The 21,475-nt window shown below is 41.5% G+C and overlaps 1 protein-coding gene across 1 annotated transcript in view; it reads left to right on the top strand.

The window, feature by feature from the left end:
• Nucleotides 1-4,134: 4,134 nt before the first annotated feature.
• Nucleotides 4,135-21,475, top strand: part of LARGE1 (LARGE xylosyl- and glucuronyltransferase 1) — a 250,247-nt gene continuing 232,906 nt past the window's right edge. The window contains exon 1 of the mRNA XM_079992447.1: nt 4,135-4,318. Coding sequence (XP_079848573.1) covers nt 4,213-4,318 — 106 coding nt within the window. The 5' untranslated portion in view covers nt 4,135-4,212. The remainder of the gene's footprint in view (nt 4,319-21,475) is intronic.

Genomic DNA, 21,475 nt, shown 5'->3' with positions numbered 1-21,475 from the left:
AACAGCTAAGTTTTAGCACTGCAATTTTTCCTTTGTCCTTTCAATTTGATATATAATTTGAAATATACTGTATTTAAATGTGATGAAGAGTGATACATAGAATTTCTTCCACCCTTCTCATATTCTGAGGGGTGCGGGGACAGACCAAAATAAAAATACAAAGTTAGACAAGTAATTAACCTTATCTGTATTGCCTGATGTATACCCCCAAGCTTGGAACATACCCTCATTACAGAGGACAGCTTTGCATACTGCATCCAGTATATAAGCCAGCCATGTATGCCTTGACCAAGTTGTGCTGGTATGGCTGTGCTGGTATATTGGAAACTGCTGAAATACTGTGAATGGTTTGGGGAGAATGCAAGCTGAACTTTTGATGCAAGAAGAGCTTTTCCTATTACAGCTATTGACATTCACTGCTGGTAGGCCTTGTAATGAACTTAGCAGTCCTGAATACAGCTGTGTGAAACTTGGATTGTGCGTGTGTGTTTTGCTACTCTTCATGTTTTGACTCTGTGTGTCACTGTGTGTTTGTGTGTTTTGCCTGACTCAGAGCTGAAATAATGCAGAAACATAGAGTATTTCCTACCCACCCCAACTGTTCTGCAGCTTCCACCTGAAAGCACAAATCCCTGTCTGGCAGCCATGGGGAAGAAAAGATTAATCCTGGAGGCTGAGCTTGATTTCACCCAAAGAAAGCTGGGCTAAAGTCAAAGCCGAGCTAAATTCAAAGTACATACCTTGTCTGATTCAAGGTTCATCTTGAAAGCACCACTGAGTTTAGCATGCAAGGGAGCCAATCTCTTTCAGCTATGATCTAGAAATGGTTTTAAAGACCATATGAGAGACAATCCAATAGAAAATGCATAGATAAGGAAAGCTTACAAAAAGTAAATTGAGTTGATCAATACTTGTTAGTGGTGCATATCCCACTTTTGGAAGGGTATCTGTCTTGTGGAAAGACTGTTGAAAGGAAAATAGAAATAATAGCAAAGCTAAGGTAATTTAAAAGTAGCTAATGCCTTAGATGTACATCTGCAAAAAGGACAGAGTGTATCTGTGTTCAAAAAAATTGGCATTAAATAAAATGACATTTCAAGTTTCTGTGAGGGCTGCTTGACCTGTTGCTGTGAAAACTGGGTACCCACAGTACAGTCTTGCCTGGTTGCAAATACCCATGCCACATTCAAGAGTTCGTTTTATAACAAATGAAATACAGAAAACATTTTTATGTAACAGAGTTACTTACTTTTTAAATAAGTTGACTCTCAAATCGCTAGGAACCTCCAAGACTGTTGTTATTCTCTTAAATAACATCGGTAAATATACGAAGAGTGAAATGTAGTCATTCACCACTCTAGCCAGTGAAATCATGGGAAAATTGATAGGCTTTAAAGCATACTTGAAAGGTATATCAGTTAAGAAGTAAAGTAAATAACTGGGTTTTAATACAAAGTCGATGAATGTATAACAAATTTGACTCAATACAGTGTGTCACACATGAATGAAATTCCTGCTTCCATTTTAGAAAACAATACAATGCTTTCTGTAGCATTTTAATGCACAAATTAATGTACAGTGGTACCTCGGTTTAAGAACAGCCCTGTTTACGAACTATTCAGTTTAAGAACTCTGCAAAACCGGAAGTAGAGTCCTGGTTTGCGAACTTTACCTCAGCCTAAGAACGGAATCTGAATAATGGAAGGGCACTGGCATGGGAGGCCTCATTAGGGAAAGCACGCCTCAGTTTAAGAATGGTTTCGGTTTAAGAACGGACTTCTGGAACAGATTACATTCGTAAACCGAGGTACCACTGTATTACATTAACAGCTATTGCAGAATGTGTTGCAGTAGCTCTCATCAACTTTTGATACCATCAACGATGGTATCCTCCTGGACGATCTGCTGGAGATGGGTATTGGGTACTGTTCTTTGGTAGTTCCAGTCTTATCTCCAGGGGTGGTAGAATTGGATGGGTGCTTCTTGGTCTCCTGGCTTTTTAGCTATAGGGTGTCACAAGGCATTGTCTTGTCTCTGATGCTATTTAACATCTACATGGATCAGTCTTTAGGTGTTTGGGAGGAATATGCTGATGATACCCAACTCTATTTCTCTTTCACGTCTGAATTGGGGATGACTGAGAAGGCCCTGGATGAGGCCAAAGGAACTGAGTCTAAATACTGGTAAGATGGAGGCACTGTGGAGGAGTAGTTCCCAGCTCCAGGAAGTTGGTATGTTACCTCCCCTGGAATGGGGTTGCACTCTCCCTGAAGGAGCAAGTAGGTAGTTTGGGGGTGCTCCCGAATCCAGCTCTGTTACTGGAGATGCTGGTATCCTCAGTGTCTAGGGGTGCCTTTTACTAACTTGGGTTGATATGACAACTACAACTGTTCCTAGATCAGGATAGCTTGACCACAGTTGTCCATTCACTGATAACTTCATGGTTCAATTAGTCCAATGCACCCTATGATTTGGAGGCTGAAGCTGGTGCAGAACAGGGTTCCTAGGTTGCTTGTGGGGGCAAGCTGCCACCATCGTGTAACACCCTGCTTTCAGGATTTGCACTAGGTGCCAATCTGCTACTGGGCTGAGTTCAACGTGCTGGTACTAGCAGAGAAGTCTCAAGACCAAGTTCCTTGAGAGAGCACCTTAGGCCTTACAGTCAGTAGATCACTGCAGTCTGTGGGAGAGTCTCTTCTGCAAAGATCTCAGAAACCTGTTCACAATAACTCAGAGCAGGGCTTGTAATATAGTTGCCCCATTCTGTGGAATGGCAGTCCTGTCAAGGTACAACAGGTGCCCACTATATGCACTTTTCTGAAGCAACTGAAGACATTTGTGTTCTGACAGGCTTTTCTAGCTGGATAAATGGGTCTTTACACTGAGTGTCTATTTTGTATGGTTTTAGTCTTGATTTAAATACAGTGGTACCTCAGGTTAAGTACTTAATTTGTTCCGGAGGTCTGTTCTTAACCTGAAACTGTTCTTAACCTGAATCACCACTTTAGCTAATGGGGCCTCCTGCTGCTACCGCACCGCCAGAGCATGATTTCTGTTCTCATCCTGAGGCAAAGTTCTTAACCCGAGGTATTATTTCTGGGTTAGCAGAGTCTGTAACCTGAAGCGTATGTAACCTGAGGTACCGCTGTATATTTGTTGTGGTTTTCATTTCTTGTTTTTAATTATCTTTAGTGTAAATAGCCTTGAGACTTTTTTTTAGAAGGCAGTTAATAAATAATTGATAATGATGATAGTAGTGGTACTTACTATATTTTTATAGCAGCCACAGCCCACAAGGTGGGTTTAAATGTTTTAAATAGACTGCATCTGTGAAAATAATTTTGTGGTGGGATTACTTGTATTCATACAAGAGCTATGCCCAAGCTGTTGATTCTGGATGAGTGCAAGTGCCACAGCAGTGCTAAGGAGCAAACTGAAATGGTGAAATGTAAAGGGCCCTAAAAGGCCACCTTACACTTCAGTTTTACATTTCACAGTAACAGATCTGAAATCAGAACAGAACACAAGAAATTGCTGTCTGTTGTGGATTCCTGACATGGCTTACATGTTTGTAAATTATTGCCACATTCACATGATTTCAAGGAATATCCGAAGCATGTTAAGTGCACACCTAGAAAGCATTGTGTATGAAACAACTCTCAGAGAACATTGTTGCTTACTACTACTGATTGCTACTGCTTCTGACTCTTCCGCTTTCAGGCAGCTGCTGGTGTACCTGCTGCTCTTTGGAAGCAGAGGCGGCAGAACAGGTGGCCCTGTTTTATCTACCCAGGAGTACCACCTGTGCAGAGACATCAAGGAGAATGGAGGTTTCTTTATTTTCAAAGGGCAGCGTAAAATGGTTGCTTTTTTTTAATAAAATGTATGTCGCGTGTAGCTGATATGATAAGATACGCTATTGATTTATGCTCTTTCATGATGCTTCTAAGGAACACATTTATTGTTTTTGACATTTTACAGAATACTGAAATTGGGACTGTGTTTTTGCAGTGTGTGTGGCCTATTTTTACCCGTGTTTTTGCAGGGACTGTTGGAGGAGTCTAACTTTGCTCATGAGAATGGCAGGGTGCTAATGTGCACTGATAATGTATTGCTTCCTTCTCTTTCTTTCAGGGAATATGTGGGAGACTGTGGACTTCATGCTTCCGACATAGGAACAGAACCAGATTAGGAATCTCCACTTCTGAGAGAATGCTGGGAATCTGCAGAGGGCGACGGAAATTCCTGGCTGCCTCTCTGACTCTCCTTTTTGTTCCTGCTGTAACCTGGATTTACCTGTTTGCTGGGAGCTTTGAAGGTAAGAGGAAGAAGCCTGTCTAATATTGATGGGTTTTGGGAGCTGATGAGTTTGGGGACTTTTGTTGCTGTCACTTTAGATCTAGCAGCATTTGGACAGATGGGATGAAGTTGTCATCTGTTGCCTCCCCCATTTCCCCACCCACTATAAAAAGGGGGGGAGGCGATGCTGTCGCTTCACCCTGACATTTTCAGTATCTATTTTCCAGACCTCCTAGTTAGCTAACTTCTGTGGTTGTGCCTATTTTGAGGGTTGTAGCATAAACTGATTTATTAGACCCATAGACTTCCTTCAGCAACAGTATTTGTTTAACTGTCCTTGTGCAGACTACCAACTGAACCCCAGCACAATACAAGCTGTTTACCTTCAACTAGTAGTAGAAGACCAGTTTTTGCTTCCCATCTTCACACAGTTAACTATTTATGATCCGTACAGTGTTTAAAACAGAACAACATTTTTAGAGTGAAATTTGTCCTCTTCATAAATGCATGTCCACTGCAACTGGCAGTTCAGAGCTGGTGGCAGCATTGCTGGAAGCAGTCTGAGTACATTTCATGATTCAAACTCTGTGCTTAGAAAAATGAAGAAAAATAAATCTACGTTTTATTGGAGGTCTGATAAAAGAATTGCCTGATATAAATTGATTTTTTTCTTACAACTTGTTGGGGGAAAGGGAGCTTCTGCACTTCACAAAGAGCATCAAAACAAAATCTATTTATTTTTATACCACCATTTGCACAAGTCAGAGTGTAGTTTACAGTAAAAATAACAAGTAAATAAGAATGCATTAAAGCCATAAGAAATGCAATCTATTAGCAGCAACAACAACTTATTTTTTTCTACACCGCCCATCTGACTAGGTTGCCCCAGATATTCTGATTAGCTTCCTACACAATATACAGGTAAAAAAGGTAAATGACCCCTGGATGGTTAAGTCCAGTCAAAGGCAACTATGGGGTGTGGCACTCATCTCACTTCAGGTCAAGGGAGCCGGCGTTTGTCTACAGACAGCTTTCCAGGTCATGTGGCCAGCATTACTAAACTGCTTCTGGTGCAACAGAACACCGTGATAGAAGCCAGAGCGCATGGAAACGCCATTTACCTTCCCACCGCAGTGGTATATATTTAACTACAGTACATGCACTGATGTGCTTTCGAACTGCTAGGTTGGCAGAAGTTGAGATGGAGCAACTGGAGCTTACCTCATCATGCAGATTCGAGCTGCTGACCATCCAATCAGCAAACCCAAGAGACTCAGTGGATTAGACTACAGCACCACCCGTGTCCCCTACATAATATACAAAAACACAGCAGCAACACAACAGAACATCACACATTAAAAGTGTTCCAATGCTGGGCTGTCTATGGAAGGTTGTTCCAATACAGGGCTGTCTTTAGATGTCTATGGAAGGTTGTATAATTATTTATCCCTTTGACATCTTATGGGAAGGTGTTTCACAGGGTGGGTGCTGCAATCGAGAAGGCCCTCTGCCTGATTCCCTGTAACTTCACTTCTCACAATGAGGGAACCACTGGAAGGCTCTTGGAGCTAGACCTCAGTCCCTGGGCTGAATTATGGGTGCAGAGACTTCCTTCAGGCATACAGCACTGAAGCAATTAATGGCTTTAAAGCTCTACATGTACACAAACACTTAAAACACACAACAACAACAACAAATTACTGAATGCTGTTGCTATTAGTAGTTGTCAGTTAAGTTCTTTCCTCCTCCATATACCCTCTGAAAAAGATGTGTCTTGATCAACTACCTGAAGTTATAAAGAAGTTGTAGGCTCACAGGATGAAACAACCCTGGTTCATGCTTCTCTTACTGGGGTTAACACTGTACAGCGGGTGTGGGTGTGTGGCTAAACTGTGGCTCTCCAGTGGTCAGCAATGATGGGAGATGTAGGTAAGCAACTTCTGGAGTACCATAGATTCCAGCCAATGGAATGTCACACTCTCTGCTGATGTTGTCATTGCAGATGTCGACATATGCTTACATAGGCAAGTATTTAGTTAATTACAACTTGGCTGTCCCATAGTCATTGCATAAGTGCTTTCTAGAATAAAACATTAATGGAAGAGTGAGAAATTGGCTACTTGAAATCAGAATGGCTTTTGCATGATGAAGAGGTTTGATTTCTCCCCTGTCCCTCCTTGCTCTATAATTCAAAGCTCTCCTTTAAAAAAAAAAAAAAAGTGACTTATATTCCAAATTATTATTTTCTATCTTCTGTCTTACAGTCCAGCTGTAGATAATCCCATCTCCCAGTTGCTTAGAGGCATTTACGAATCTGGAGTGTGTCATGCAACAGGTGTCTGGCTCTTTCCTCCCACCCCCCCCCCAAAGTAAATGCAAGAGCAGCAGGCAATCAAACAGCTCGAGGACAGCAGCTTAGATAGGAAGATAGTTTGTCCAGGTTTGTGTCTCCTAAGCATTCAAAGATGAGCATGGTGTGCTGTTTGAAAGACCCAGCTCAGTAGTAAAAGTACATTTTAAATTCCAAAGGTCCTATGCTCAGTCTCTCACATCTTCAGGAAGGGTTGGAAAAGACTCTTGTTTGAAATCCTCGAGAGCTGATGCCATTGTGTAGACAATGCAGAGGTAGATGGGCCAGTGGTTGGAATCTGTAAAGAAGCTTCCTGTCTGTCTCTCCCTTCCCCATACATTGTGCTGTCTTACTTGGTATAAGGAAGCTTCTCCCCTGCACCCACACCATAGAATCTTAGAATCATAGATTTGGAAGGGACCCTGAGGGTCATCCATTCCAACCCCCTACAATGCAGGAATATGTAGCTATTCCTTACAGGGATCAAACTTGCAATCTTGGTATTATCAGCACCACATGTGTGTTGTTGCATTTGTGGTGTCTAGGAAGATATCCCATTATTTAGAAAATTATTTGTAGGGAGGTTTTTTGAGTTGTAAAAAACCTTCTGCAATATTGAATGTTACAACAATACAAAATTGTTCTAATTACAAAGAAAGGAGGACGTATTCACCAATAAATTGCACTGCTTACATAATAAACATAAAATAGCTCTTTTGGTTTTAACATTGTACTCTAGGCTTCATTATCATTTCAGCAAGCAACATAAACAACAACATAGCAAATACAAAATACAAGTAAAGAGTTACTCAACAAAATAGAAAAATAATAACAAATAATTTTTAAAAAGAAAGGAAAAAGAGAACTAATTAGCTCTTGAGCCATTATTTGCCAAACAAATGAATCCAATAACTATCTTTATATATATATATATATCTGGATATATAGACAGTGAAATTGAAAGAGATGTAATTAGCCTAATAAAAACAACCAGTGATTAAGAAACACAAATAATAACCTGGATGGCATTTTAACAGTTTTTTCAACACTGAGATAGTGTTCTCATTTTAAACTGTTCCCATGCATTGTTCAGCTTTCCTTTGGACCACATCAGTGAGGCTGAGAAGGGGGGTGTCTTGTCTTTGGGCAGCCCAGGCCCTCCATACGCACTGCCCAGGCTTGCACCCCAGAAAGGTCACTTCAGTGCTCCTAACGCAGCAAAAACATTGTGGGAGGCAACAGTTACAAGTTAACGGTCTCTGCAGCCACAGCAGGGGCTGTGATTCTCTAGCAGTTTGATTTCACCCTCAGAGGCGCACTAATGGTCTGTCGAGCCAGGTGGGTGCCTACAACAACCACAACTCCATCAGCCACATCCAGCATGGCTAATGATCAGTTGTGTTGGGAGTTAAAATCAAACAACATCTGGAGGGCCACAGGCTGTTCATCCTTGCAGTAATCACTGCCTCTGATGCTGCCTCTTCCAGTGCATACCAGTAACATAAGTTTTGTGGCCATAGTCAGTAACTAGTTTTTTTCTGGAGGGACACTTCAAATGCAGAGTGAGAGTACATGGGTCAGCAAAGTGATCTTCTACCATGTTCTGTTATGAGAAATTATATTTTTTCCTATCTCTTACCTTTAGTTAGGCAACTAGGAAACTGACTTTGGCTTTGACGGAGGACACCGGCTTCTGAACAGTAGTTTTAGGAATTAATTGTCCATTTGCTTTAGTTCAGCTTACCCCAGTTTTCATGCCCTCCTTACATTGGCAGGCACCGAATAGACAATCTCAGCTTCCCTACCCCCTTCCTTTCTTTTCCTTTTTTTCTTGCAGTAGTGCTGTTTCCTTTATGGGCTGGGGGATTAAAAATTTCCGATCTTACAATTCAGCACCTCAAAACCCAAAGGAGATGAAGGACTCTCATCTGTTTAGCTAACATCTTGAAAGACAAAGCTAATACTGAAGCATGAAAAAGAGAATGAGGTTTATTCCCCGGTGCATACATAAGCAATATTTGAATGAGCAGTGATTCAAAAGTAACTTTAGTTTCTGTCAGATTGAGAGAGGAACTGAGATGTCTTGCCAAGACTAAAACACTGATCTCATATAACCTTATTCCCCCTCCACCTGGGAATTGCCTGTGGTCACTGTTCTTGCAACAGAACAGGCTTGCACAGCTTCTGTGACTCCCCTGGATGAATGCAACCCAACAGCCATGTGATATTCTGCAAGGAACTAGATAACCCCAACCCCAATTTTGTAATTCTAGGCAGGTAGCAAAAACAGAAATTTAATTGCCACTAATTCCCAACCTGACAGATGACACTATTTTAACTGATGGGCTGCATTTGACTTGGTAAGTCACACATTGTGCTGGTCTGCTTTAGAAGAAGGAAAATTGCATGATCCTTAGTTTGAAGTAATGAATACAGTTGTAAATAAAAATATGTCCTTTTCCCTTATGGGGTATCCAAGAGCCCATATAGAGTCCTTACATAGGTTCCCTATTGATAGGAGAAGATAACGGAGGCCAACCAGAGAATATTGAGAAGCAAAGCAGCTAGTAAGCTTGATCTTTATTGATCTGTTGCAACAGGGTGCTCCCCTCACTCACAGGAAAGGAGGAGGACCCACAAAAATGCTGTGCAAGGGCTTATAAAGACTTTTGAAATTCCCATCCTCTAGATCAAGATCACCCCCAGAAACATTATGCATACATCACAGAAGGGGTGTAACCTAAGACCACCCCTCAGATACATCCCAGAAAAGGCGGTCTAAAACAGAACATTTGCATGTTGTTTTTCTCCTGTTCCAGTTTATCTCCTGTCTGGCAAGTTACTTGATTGGATTTCCTGGGGAGTCTGGCCATTCTTTTGTAGTGGTAAAATACTTATTTCCTGGGCCAGGTCACAGGCTCACACCCTATTCATATCTTAAATGTGTCCTAAAGACAGGATTTGTGAGGAAAGAGACAATGGGGAGGCTTTTCCAGTTTGGCCTTGCAGAGAAAACATTTGGTCAGTTTAGGAATCAAAAATGGTTCCAGGTTGGTCTTCCTGTGCTGACCTATGTATGTGCGGTTATGAACATTACCATATATCTAAGACCATAAAACTCCTATCACAATACATGAGGCTGCTTCACATCAAATGAGACCTTTGGCCCGTTCAGTATCATCTACTATGCCTTGCAGTGGCTGTCCAAGGTCGTGGAAACTTTCAACACCTGCCCTGATCCTTTGTAACTGGAGGTACTAGGGACTCAACCTAGCACCTTCTCTATGCAGAGCTTGTGCTCTGTCACTGAGCCAAGGTCTCTTACCATAATCTGAGTGTTCAGCAGAGGCAGAGTTAGGGCAGCTGACCATTTCCCCCTCACTGAGTTCTGAGCAGAGAAGGTGCCCTGTTATGGGAAGGAGTCATGTAGGCTCCAGCAGGGTCCTAGAGCCCTCCATTCTCCTCCCCAAAGCCTAGTTAGTACTTGCCAAAATTTGGGGAGAAGGTGAAAGGCTCTAGGACCCTCCTGGAATCCTCAAACCTCCTTCCCAAAGCCCCGCACTGTGTGGGTGCTGGGGGGGGAAGAGATTTTTGCCTAGCTTAGGGCACCATAGTACCAAAGTCTGCCCATTTATTCAGATGTTTAAAAAGAAAATAAATCCAGGGATGTTAAACTGAATGGGGTATTCATGTTTTCCAGTTAATTCTTACCCAAAGCAGAATCAAGTTATTCTAACCTGCAGTTTTTACCATTGAAGACTTCAAAAGGGGGAAGGTGGATTTCTAATTGATGTTTCCCATCACTCCTTAGATCATTATCTCACTCATTTCAACTATTCTAGCAAACCTTTGGATTGTGCTATCTGGGTTTAGAGAACCCGGGAATGGATTGCCAGCGTTAGAGAGGTTGGGTCCAATTTATTTGTTTAGTTGTTGGTTTGTGGGATTAATCAACTTCCACTTCAAATTAAATCTACCCATGGTGCTTACAACATTTAAAATACAATCCTACGAGATGATAATAGCAATGGTAAAAGTATTATGAATATTTCTGTATAATCACATCCACGTTCAGTGGAAGCCCTTTTCATCTGCTCACTGAAAACAGCATTCGAACATACTAAGTGGGCATTGCGCAGTGAGTTTCCCATCCCGTTCACACACTCCCGCCAACCCAGCACATGTTGTGGTTTGACCAGTTTGACTGCAGTAGTTTAGTTTTATTTGCTGCTCTGAGTTGTACAGCTTCCATGAGCAGAAGTGATTTGGAAAAATCACAGGCAACGACTGACTGGTTAATGCATGTCTGAAAGATGTCACTAAAAGGGTGGGATGGAATGAGGCGAGGCAGGGCATGCAGGAGCCGGGAACAGAACTCCCACAGTAAATGTCAGGTACTACCAATTTTGGTCAGCAGGGGAGAGACTTCAGCCAAAGTGGGATTTGGTTGACCACTTCAAATTCATATAGAGTAAGACAGAGTTGGCAGTCTGGATTCAGCTAATTGATCTGTGAATGCTCCCCTAGGGAATTACCGTATTTTTTGCTCTATAAGACTCACTTTTTCCCTCCTAAAAAGTAAGGGGAAATGTGTGTGCGTCTTATGGAGCGAATGCAGGCTGCGCAGCTATCCCAGAAGCCAGAACAGCAAGAGGGATTGCTGCTTTCACTGCGCAGCGATCCCTCTTGCTGTTCTGGCTTCTGAGATTCAGAATTTTTTTTTCTTGTTTTCCTCCTCCAAAAACTAGTTGCGTCTTGTGATCCAGTGCGTCTTACAGAGCGAAAAATACGGTATTTTCTGGAGAATGCTATTCTTCTTGATTACATCGACAACCTTTAATCCCCCTCCTTTCACTAAAACAGAGCAGCAAATTTCATTGGTTTTTTAAATATATTCATTTTCAGCCTTGTCCATTTTGGTAGAAAAGCAACTTCTCTGGCCTAATAACTATTGTGAAATCTAAAAATAATTCCACAAAGAGGATCAAACTGAATAGTTTTAAATAGCTGTTTAACATGTCAAATAACTATTCATGCAAATAAGGATTTAATTTCATCACTTAATAGCATCTGTATATTAGGTTCACCAAATAAAACTTGCAATTAATGTATAATGAAATGATGTTTACTAGTAATCTTTTATGCATTAAGAATGGAAGGTGTTTACTCTTTAGAAATGTTTACATCATGAGTACACTAATGTAAAAAGCTATTTTAATAATTTAAAGAGTGTAAATTACCAGTTTGCCATGGAGAGACTTGAAACTTATTCAAGTAACCTTGCAAATAGTTGTGAATCAGTTACTACTTATTGCGTTTTAACTCCTTATTTTCCAATGAACTCAGGGTTATATCTGTGTTTCTCTCCCCCACCACCCCAATTAATCACAACTACCCTATGAGGTAGGTTAGACTAAGAGTTCATGAATGGCCAAGGCTGCTCAGTGTTTTTCATGGCTCCCCGGTCCTAGTTTATTATTCATTCATTCATTCATTCATTCATAACCTGCCTTTTCCCCTGATGGGAACTCAAGACAGCTTAAAGGAAAAAAATAAGAACTGCTAAAAACATAGAAAAAAATCTTATTTAGATTAGTTTTTTTTTATCTTGTATTATGAAAAAGCTTGAATAAAATATCATGCAGAGAAAACCAATCATGAAAAACAATTGAACATTTGTAGAACTAAAACTATAAATGTATATAAAATATGTTAAAACCCTATCAATAATTACAATTAAAACAGCACAGCACCAGCCTTTTCATTTCCCATAACGTGTTGAAACAAGAAAGTCTTCACTTGCTGGTGGAAGGACAACAAGGAGGGTGCCAGTCTAGCTTTTCCTGGCGGGGAGTTCCAAAGTCTGGGAGCAGCCACTGAGAAGGCCCTTTCCTTGTGTCCTCACCAAGTGTTCCTGTGTGGGTAGCAGGACTGAAGTAAGAGGCTCCCATGAATATCTCATGAACCTGGGCAGGATCATATGAGGGAATACGATCTTCCAGATAGATTAACTCTAACTCTAAGATAACTCAGGAGCTGGAAGGTACCAATTTGTCTGTTCTTAGTCTAACCAGACTAACTCCATTCTATTCCATTCCTTTGCCTATTTTTTGTGTGACTATCCTTAGACTCCCTCCATCTGTCTCTTTCTTTCCCATACCCACTTTCCCACCACAGCACTCACTTTGAAGAGGAAACCACAGGGCAGAAGTGTTAGTTCTCTCCAGTGTGTGAAAGGGTATTGCATCAACTAAGAGGCTGGGATTACATACTCTTACACTGAATAATAGGCCATCAACCATCTAATTGCACGTGTGCACAAACGTACGGAGTTTCAACCCAGACTTAGTCATGCTTAGAGGAGAGCATTTTTTTTTTAAAAAAAGGAACTTAAATTAGAAATTCCATTGATTTTAGTGGGTCTATTCAAAGCATGACTGAGGCTGGATCCAACCCCATGGTGCGTGTTTGTCATATTAAATTTAAATAAGGCCTTGGTATTACAAGGATGGGTATGGTTCTCATAAAAAACCTTCTCAAATCATTTTCATTGAGTTGACCTGTTTAATCTCTGAACTGAATACCAGGGCAATATTCTTTCCCAGAAGTATTAAATATAACAACTTCCTAGTCTGTTTCAAAGTCTGTTTTTTAATATAAAAAAGGTAACTGTCTCAAAGGAAAGATCATAGAATATTTTATATGAGCTGGAGTACAAATTTCTTGTCTGTGCGTACATAATTATTGCTCTCCAGCAGCTTTAACAAATGTTCTCTGAACTTTTGCCAATAAATTGCGAAGTGAGTAAATCTAAAAGTTCACTTGAATTTACAGTGTGGGGTGAGGTCATTTATACATCTAAAGTGAGAAAGAAATGTTCTTTTTCACTGAAAATATATAGCGTGCACTGTCCTAATGTTTGGAAGTCTAATGGGACTTAAAGGGGCCACTTCAAATAAGATGGGCTATTTCATGGAGGCCCCTTAGATCTCCTTCTCTGTGTCATGTGCCCCATGCAGCAAGCCATTTTGTAGCCCACCTACTGTTGTAGGAGTGGCTTGTGGAAACCTGGCGATAATCCACCTGTTAAGGGTTACACATTAGACCAAAGACAGGGGACCTTTTTGACTTGGGATCTAGATGATAATCTGTCACACCTCCATGGGCCAGCTTTGACAGGTGAGACAGTGGCCCACCTGCCACCAATCACCTGATGCCATAATGATGCCAGATGGTTGAGAGGTGGGTTATCCTGCCCATCTGTCCCTGGCAGGTGGCCATGATTTGTGGGGAATCACCTTGCAGATCAAGCTGGGGCTCCTGCAAAGCCAATGTTGTTTGCTCCTAGGTTGGAGATTCTCCCCCCGCATGCACTCACACATACATTAGATCTAGATGCTGGGATGAGGAAACATACATGGACTGATTTAGCAGTTTGCATGTCCCCCACCAGAGGTACTACGCATCCCCTAACACGCAATACATGCCAGCTTTATCTAGTGGATGGAGAGAATATACTTTCAGAGAATAAAAAAATACCTATATTTTTATAGGTCACTGCTACCCTTTGACATGTCCCCCCACCCACACACACACAAAAAAAACTTTTTTCTATGTGCACCTCAGGAAATTTAATATTAGCAGTCCAGCTTAAACACATTCAGTTCATCAGAGAAGATATTAATCTTGTTCAGGTCCAATGGGGAATTTAATTTTCCATATTCTATTCCCCTACCTCATGAAGTTCTGGCGGCTGTCACTTGCACCGACATCTGTGGGACTTTTAATAATCTGGCTCTACAAACTCATCCTGGTGGTTTCATTCCTTTTTATTTCTTCCTTCACTCTTGCTGAATTTCATCACTGCAGGTTGTAATTGAAGACCACTGTCAAGAAACCGAGGGGAAAATGTCTTTCCTTTGTGCAAAGCTGTCTCTGCAGCTGATGGTTTTTGCTAGAGCTGGATAAATTAAATCAGGACATGGTCACATCTGGGAGTTTCTTGCAGAATTCTTTCTAGCTTTCTAAGCATCCCTCCATGCTCCATTGAGCATCTGTATGGCTAGACTTTTTCAGTGATTGGAAGAGGAGACTCAACATGGACTCTTCGCCATTTAGAATTGTAGTGCTTTAAGAATTGTATTCTTTAAGAATAGTTATTAAGTCATTTATTAAGTTCCATTAAAGTTATCAAAAATATTTCAGAGCAGAGTGGCGTGTGGATCATAGCCTTTGGCAAGCTTGCATACATATTAATCTTCATGGCAGATCTTTCTAATTGCAGAAGGCAAACCTATCCATGGGATTGCTGCAGACTTGCATTTTTATAATCCCAGATAAGAAGTTGCCTCAGTTGTGTAAATGTCAAGAGCAGTTCAAAGGAACTGGTCATCTGTGATGGCCACATATCTTAAATTGATTGATGGATTTCTAGAAGGAAATCTGCTTAAAACCACCACATTAGCTGAGACTGCAGTGAGTCTTATTGATCAAATCTGAAAATCCAGCTTTAACCTGAATACCTTTTAGATGATCCTTATCAAAATATGACAAGCACTGACTTTTTTTGAATCTCAATGCCTTTTAATTTTTAACATAAGGTTTGCACTCAAAAACTAAAGAAAACTATTGCCTTTTTACACAGGACTTTGTCCTAGAACAGGAGTCAGCAAACATTTTCAGCAGGGGGCTGAGGGTTTTCTGTCCCTCAGACCTTGTGGGGAGCCGAACTATATTTTGAAAAAAGATATGAACAAATTCCTATGCCCCACAAATAACCCAGAGATGCATTTTAAATAAAAGGGCACATTCTACTCATGTAAAAACACACCAGTTCCTGGACCATCTGCTGGCTGGATTTAGAAGGCAATTGGGTCAGATCTGGCCCCCAGGCCTTAGTTTGCCTTCCCATGTCTTAGAATATATATAACACAGGCACTCTGTAAACTGTGGTTATCAAACTAGAAGATAAATGATTACTCCCACCCTTCCTTCCCTCTTCAGTGTGAGTTTGAGAAGAGCACTGCTGGATCAGACTAAAAGCACATCTAGTCCAGTGTCCTGTTTTCACAGTGGCCAGTCAGAAGCTCACAAGCAGGACATGAGCACAGCAGCAGTTTCCTATTTGCATTCCCCAGGAGCTCTTCTTCAGAGTCATGCTGCCTCCAGTGCTGAGCCAATGCATGACTCTGAATAAGAACTCCTGGGGAATGCAAATAGGAAACTGCTGGCTATATGCTTCCCTTTTTATGCCAGCTTTAACCATGAATTAGTATTGCATATTTCCCAATGCTAACCATGGGGAGAGTGGTTGGCATTGACCATCTTCATCCCTGGTTTCAAATCCTGGTTAAGACAGCTTGCTAACCATGGTTAAGAGGGAAATTTATTACTGTACTCTTAATCATGTTTAGCATTTGGTGCAGCTGTCAGTTAAAGCATGGTTTACCATTGTAAGAGGAAGTGAGGGGATTTGTGCTAGAGGAGGAACAGTGTGTGTATCAATGTTTTCTTGAAGTGGGTTCCTGATCTACCAACCATGGTTTGCAGGGATCCACTCTTGTGTCTGTACCACACCTTTGACAAAGACCTTCACAGGTCCTTTCTCCCTCCACTAATATAAGTACATGTCAAGTCAAATAGGTTTCTTTTGGCTGTATCTTTGAATGGCACTGTGATACAAGTTTCTTTCATCATTATTTTTATCACAGCCAAAGAAGAGCCTAATTGCCATTAATAATGACGTAAGGGAGCAGTGATACACCTAGGTAGTAAAATGGGACAAAATGACATTAGTTTCAGAACAAAATACTTTTACAACCTGAAAGTGTTTGCTGTAAAGGGGGGAAAAACTAATTCAAAACCATCAGGAACATTTTCCCTTTAATTGGCATCATTGTTTTATTTGTAGGTTTGCACAAGGGATCTGTGTATACAGTATTATTCAGTGCTGGTCTGTGGCAAGAAATAATGGAGTTTCGTACAGAAAATTTTAGAGCATGTTGGACAATCATAAAAACATGAAATCCCATGCACAAGGGAAGGGAAATGTGCACTTCTGTACATCATCTTTGCAAGCAGCTTGGGCTTGCAAACATTTGCTTATTTAAACAAACAGCCTTATTGTTAATTATTAAAGAAGTTGTTTGCCTCATATATCCCCTAGTAAATAAAAAGGAATATAAATATATTGGCATTATGCAGAAGGCTAAAGGGACGCAGGTGGCGCTGTGGGTTAAAGCCTCAGCACCTAGGGCTTGCCGATCGAAAGGTCGGCGGTTCGAATCCCTGCGGCGGGGTGCGCTCCCGCTGCTCGGTCCCAGCGCCTGCCAACCTAGCAGTTCGAAAGCACCTCCGGGTGCAAGTAGATAAATAGGGACCGCTTACCAGCGGGAAGGTAAACGGCGTTTCCATGTGCGGCTCTGGCTCTGGCCAGAGCAGTGATGTCACGCTGGCCACGTGACCCGGAAGTGTCTCCGGACAGCGCTGGCCCCTGGCCTCTTAAGTGAGATGGGCGCACAACCCCAGAGTCTGTCAAGACTGGCCCGTACGGGCAGGGGTACCTTTACCTTTACCTTTAGAAGGGTAAAAACGTTGCAGTGATTTTGTGTTGTCTGACTGTAGAGCAATTTTTGCAGAGTCAGAGCAATGTGTGATTAGTCTTCAGAAAGGAGAGAAAAGTAAGGGCTAGCTTTTCTTGTCTGCACTTCCCATTTAGAAACCTAGCAAAAGAACCTTTCAATTTTAGGAGGGGGCAGGGCTGCAGCTGTTGCAAGGTTTTTTGCTCACCTGCCTGACTGGGAGGAAGATTGCTTTTGTGCTGTGCCCTTCTACCTTTGGAACATTGGAAGCCTCATTTGCTTTGTTGCTTTGACAGTGCTGCACTCCTGCTGCCTCTGCATTTGCTGGGCTTATCTTGAGCCATTATGCTGAATCCTTTGCTGATCCTGTTGTTCCTAACTTGTAGTTGCCCATAACTCATCTTGGGGACATTATTTTCAGCAGTGCCTCTGTGGCAAATGTATCATCTGCTATGAACCCCCTTTAGTGATGGTTCATCAGGCAGCAGGCATCCGCCATTGTTGGATCTACTTCTGCAGTGAAGCTTTACCTTCTTCTTGCTTTCCCAAATGCAGTCCTGCTCTGAGTACCAGAAGGACTGAGTGGTTGTTTTGATAATTTCCTTTGGAGGAGAAATGAGACAGAAACTTAAATGCTGCAGATATAGTATATCTTGATTTGAACAATGCTTTTGACAAAGTCCCCATGATATTCTTGTGGAGAAGCTGCTAAAATGCAGGCTGGACAAGGTAACTGTTAGGTGGATTTATAGCTGGTTGACTGACTGAACCCAAAGAGTGCTCACTAATGGTTCCTCATCATCCTGGAAAAAAGTGACAAGTGAGATGCCACAAGGTTTTCTCCTGGGCCTGTTGTTGTTCAACATCTTTTCACATGACTTAGACAAAGAAATCGAGGGTCTGCTCATGCAATTTGCAGATGATACCAAACTTGAAGGGGTAGCTGATGCTGCAGAAGAAAGAATTGGCATTCAAGATGACCTTAACAGGTTGGAGAATTGGGCCCAAACTAACAGAATGAATTTCAATAGGAACAAATGTAAGGTTCTTCACTAAGGCAGGAAGAACCAGCTGCAGTAATTTAAGATGGAGGACACCTGGCTTGCCAATAGTACATGTGGAAAGGATCAAGGGGTCGTAGTAGGCTACAAGCTTAACATGAGTCAACAGTGTGATGCAGCTTGGTTGCACAGAATATAGTATCCTGATCGAGGGAAGTAATAGTACCACTCTATTCTGCCTTGAGTGCTCACTGGAAGGACAGATCATGAAGGTGGCTCCAATACTTTGGCCACCTCATGAGAGGAGAAGACTCCCTGGAAAAGACCCTGATGCTGGGAAAGATGGAGGGCACAAGGAGAAGGGGATGACAGAGGACGAGATGGTTGGATAGTGTTCTCGAAGCTACCAGCATGAGTTTGACCAAACTGCGGGAGGCAGTGGAAGACAGAAGTGCCTGGCGTGCTCTGGTCCATGGGGTCATGAAGAGTCGAACACGACTAAAGACTAAACAACAACAACATTCTACCTTGGTCAAACTATAGCTGGAACACTGTATCCAGTTCTTGGTGCCACAATTTAAGATGGATATTGGCTGGAATGTGGGCAGAGGAGGGCATCCAAGATGATCAAGGGTCTAATCTAGCTTCACAAGGAATGGTTGAGGGAGTTGAGTGTGTTTAGCTTGGAAAAGAGGAGACTGAGAGGAGTTACAATAGCCATCTTCAAATATCTGAAGCAAGCTTGTTATCTCCTGCATCCACAGCAAGAGGTGTAGAGCGAGTGAAATGATACCGGCATTTCATTCTGATATTACAAAGACCTTCTTCCGCATTTCCTAGCATGTATCTTAAAATGCAAGAAGGGAAAATGGCCTGGGATGACAATTGTTGAATGGTAAGTGTATTTCATTCATTGGATTTGACTGAACAGAAGCAACTACAAAAATAGCCACATCTGAAAGTAGCGGGCAACTTTTATAAAATGTCATCCAGGCTTCCAAAGCAACAGAAAAGGAAAGGATTTCTGCTTGTCTCAAGCAGATAATGTGCTGCTTCAGATGCTTCTGAGCACAGTGTGCCACTCAAGTGGAAGAGTAGAATGCTGATGGTAAAAAGGTGAGATGTTTTGGGTACCATTGCTGTCACTGAGAGCAATGATTTAGCACTTTTGTTTCATGCTTTCTGGTTTATCAGCTTCCCTCAGGAGCTGTGTCTATGCATTTTTACCATCCTTGACCCCATTTTCAAATGCTAAGAGATTAGTAGGTGATTCTTGTAACCCAAAGGGGGGTGAGGGGGGAAATGGGGAAAAAACAGAATTAGAAGCATTTAGACCTGGGATGTAAGTAACCCTTTACGGAGATTTAAAGTAGATGGGTTCATTGCTAGATGAAACAAGTAAGTTGACATTTCATATATTAAGCTCATTTAATTAATAATAATGGAAGATTCATTCACACCGGAACTACAAAATATTTCCTGTGTAGAAAGTGCTTTTTCGTTCTATGTTTGCGTTATGTAAACCTGCTTGGGGGGGGGGAGAGATGTACTATATACAGGAGTCAAAATGTCCTTATGAAGTCTTAAATGTGAAATTCCTCCATGACAATTTTGAAATGGGAGAGATCAGTTTTCATATTGCTGAGAATGGTAGGGTTTCCCCACAGTTGCTATCAGAAGAGATAAGAAAGGAGGGCTTGTGAAGATATTACTTGGGAGGGGGTGGACAACGCTGAGATGGAAGGGGCCACAATCTGCCTCAGTATGGTGCATGCAGAGCCATTCAACAGGTAACCAAACTGAACTGCATGGGGTTGAGTTAAATTTCTGTAATTGAGTATACCCTGATTTATTTCTTTAACTTTTATTTTTATTGATGTTCGTTAAACACATGCAAGATGAATTCCATACAAAAGTAGAATCAACTGCTGAAACAAACATAAACAAACAAGGACTGGAGATTAAAGTTAGCATGAGAGTTTTTGAACCTGGGCCTGATTTTGGAGTATGTGAGTCCAAACCAGACAGGAGCCCATCACCTTCCAAGTTCCCTCTACTAAGTGCTCTGATTCTTCCAGCTTAAGTTTACTTTCTGACAGATTGTGAATTTAAAACATAAGCACTAAATGCATCATAGAAACCCATTTCACTGGTTTCCTTATCTGTGCTGTCTCTAGCTGTATCACCCTGTCAGTTTGCCACACTCTATTGCTCACTCGTGCATTGATTTCTACTCTTGCTTAGTCTTCCATGCTTATGATCAGTGCCTTTTCCTTTTGCTGCTGATCAAGGTGTTGGTGGCAGGATACTTCCCATACCAGTTTTTCAGGTTTCTGTTTTGCATTTTACACTTCAATTCATTTCAAGTGCCACCGATGCATGCTGATTTTTATTTTGTTTTTAAGAATTGAACTCCTTAGAGCACATCTGCATTGTGGCCAATGGGGAACTGGAGTTGCTTAGACAGAATCTGAACTACTTATATATCAGATGGAAAAGACAGGGTTGCCACATTTTTATAGTCTAGCCAATGAATTGCACTCCAAATGTTGTTGGACTCCATCTCCCATTAGCCCCAGCCAGAATGCCCAAAGACCAAGGATTATGGGAATTATAGTCCAGCAACGTATGATGGGCTTCCCCCTACTCTGCAGTCTTTCACACTCAGCCATGTATTCCCTCCTTGCGGAAGATATTGAAAGAGAAACTACAGGTGGAACTGAAAGAAGAAATCAAATATTAATTATTTCTTATAGACTTGCATATCTGACAGTGTCACAAAATCACAAAGCTAGTGTTCAATTTACACATTAACATTACATATGAGAGCTTGCAGCGGGGAGAGAACTTGTAAGGTATATACAACTTGCTGTTGGAGGGACTGGACATGGGGGGAAGGGGTTGATTTCTTTCGTGGTCACAAATCACCCCATGTATGAGATAAGCCACCAGGTGCTAGGTCAGTCAAGCCAGTTGCTATGGCAACAGTGCAGTGCCATCTATATAAGTGATTAAAGCGCATCAGCTAATTAGACAGTCACTTTATCTGTCTGTGAGCCAGAGTCTGTGTTACATCTTGAAGCTGGAGCAACGAATATACTTTGTGCTTGTATATATTTCTGTATCTGCACAGCCTACAAGCTTTGTGTATATATCAACGTCCAGAAACGTATTACTGAAACCTACAGCAGTAATTATTTTGGACCTTAAGCTGCCTCTGTACAGTGACTGGAACTGGCGGAAAC

The sequence above is a fragment of the Podarcis cretensis genome (genome assembly GCF_951804945.1).
Source record: "Podarcis cretensis genome assembly, chromosome: 10".
Lineage (NCBI taxonomy): Eukaryota > Metazoa > Chordata > Lepidosauria > Squamata > Lacertidae > Podarcis > Podarcis cretensis.
The sequence above is the reverse complement of the archived record's forward strand: the minus strand, read 5'-3'. Positions and strand labels throughout refer to the sequence as shown.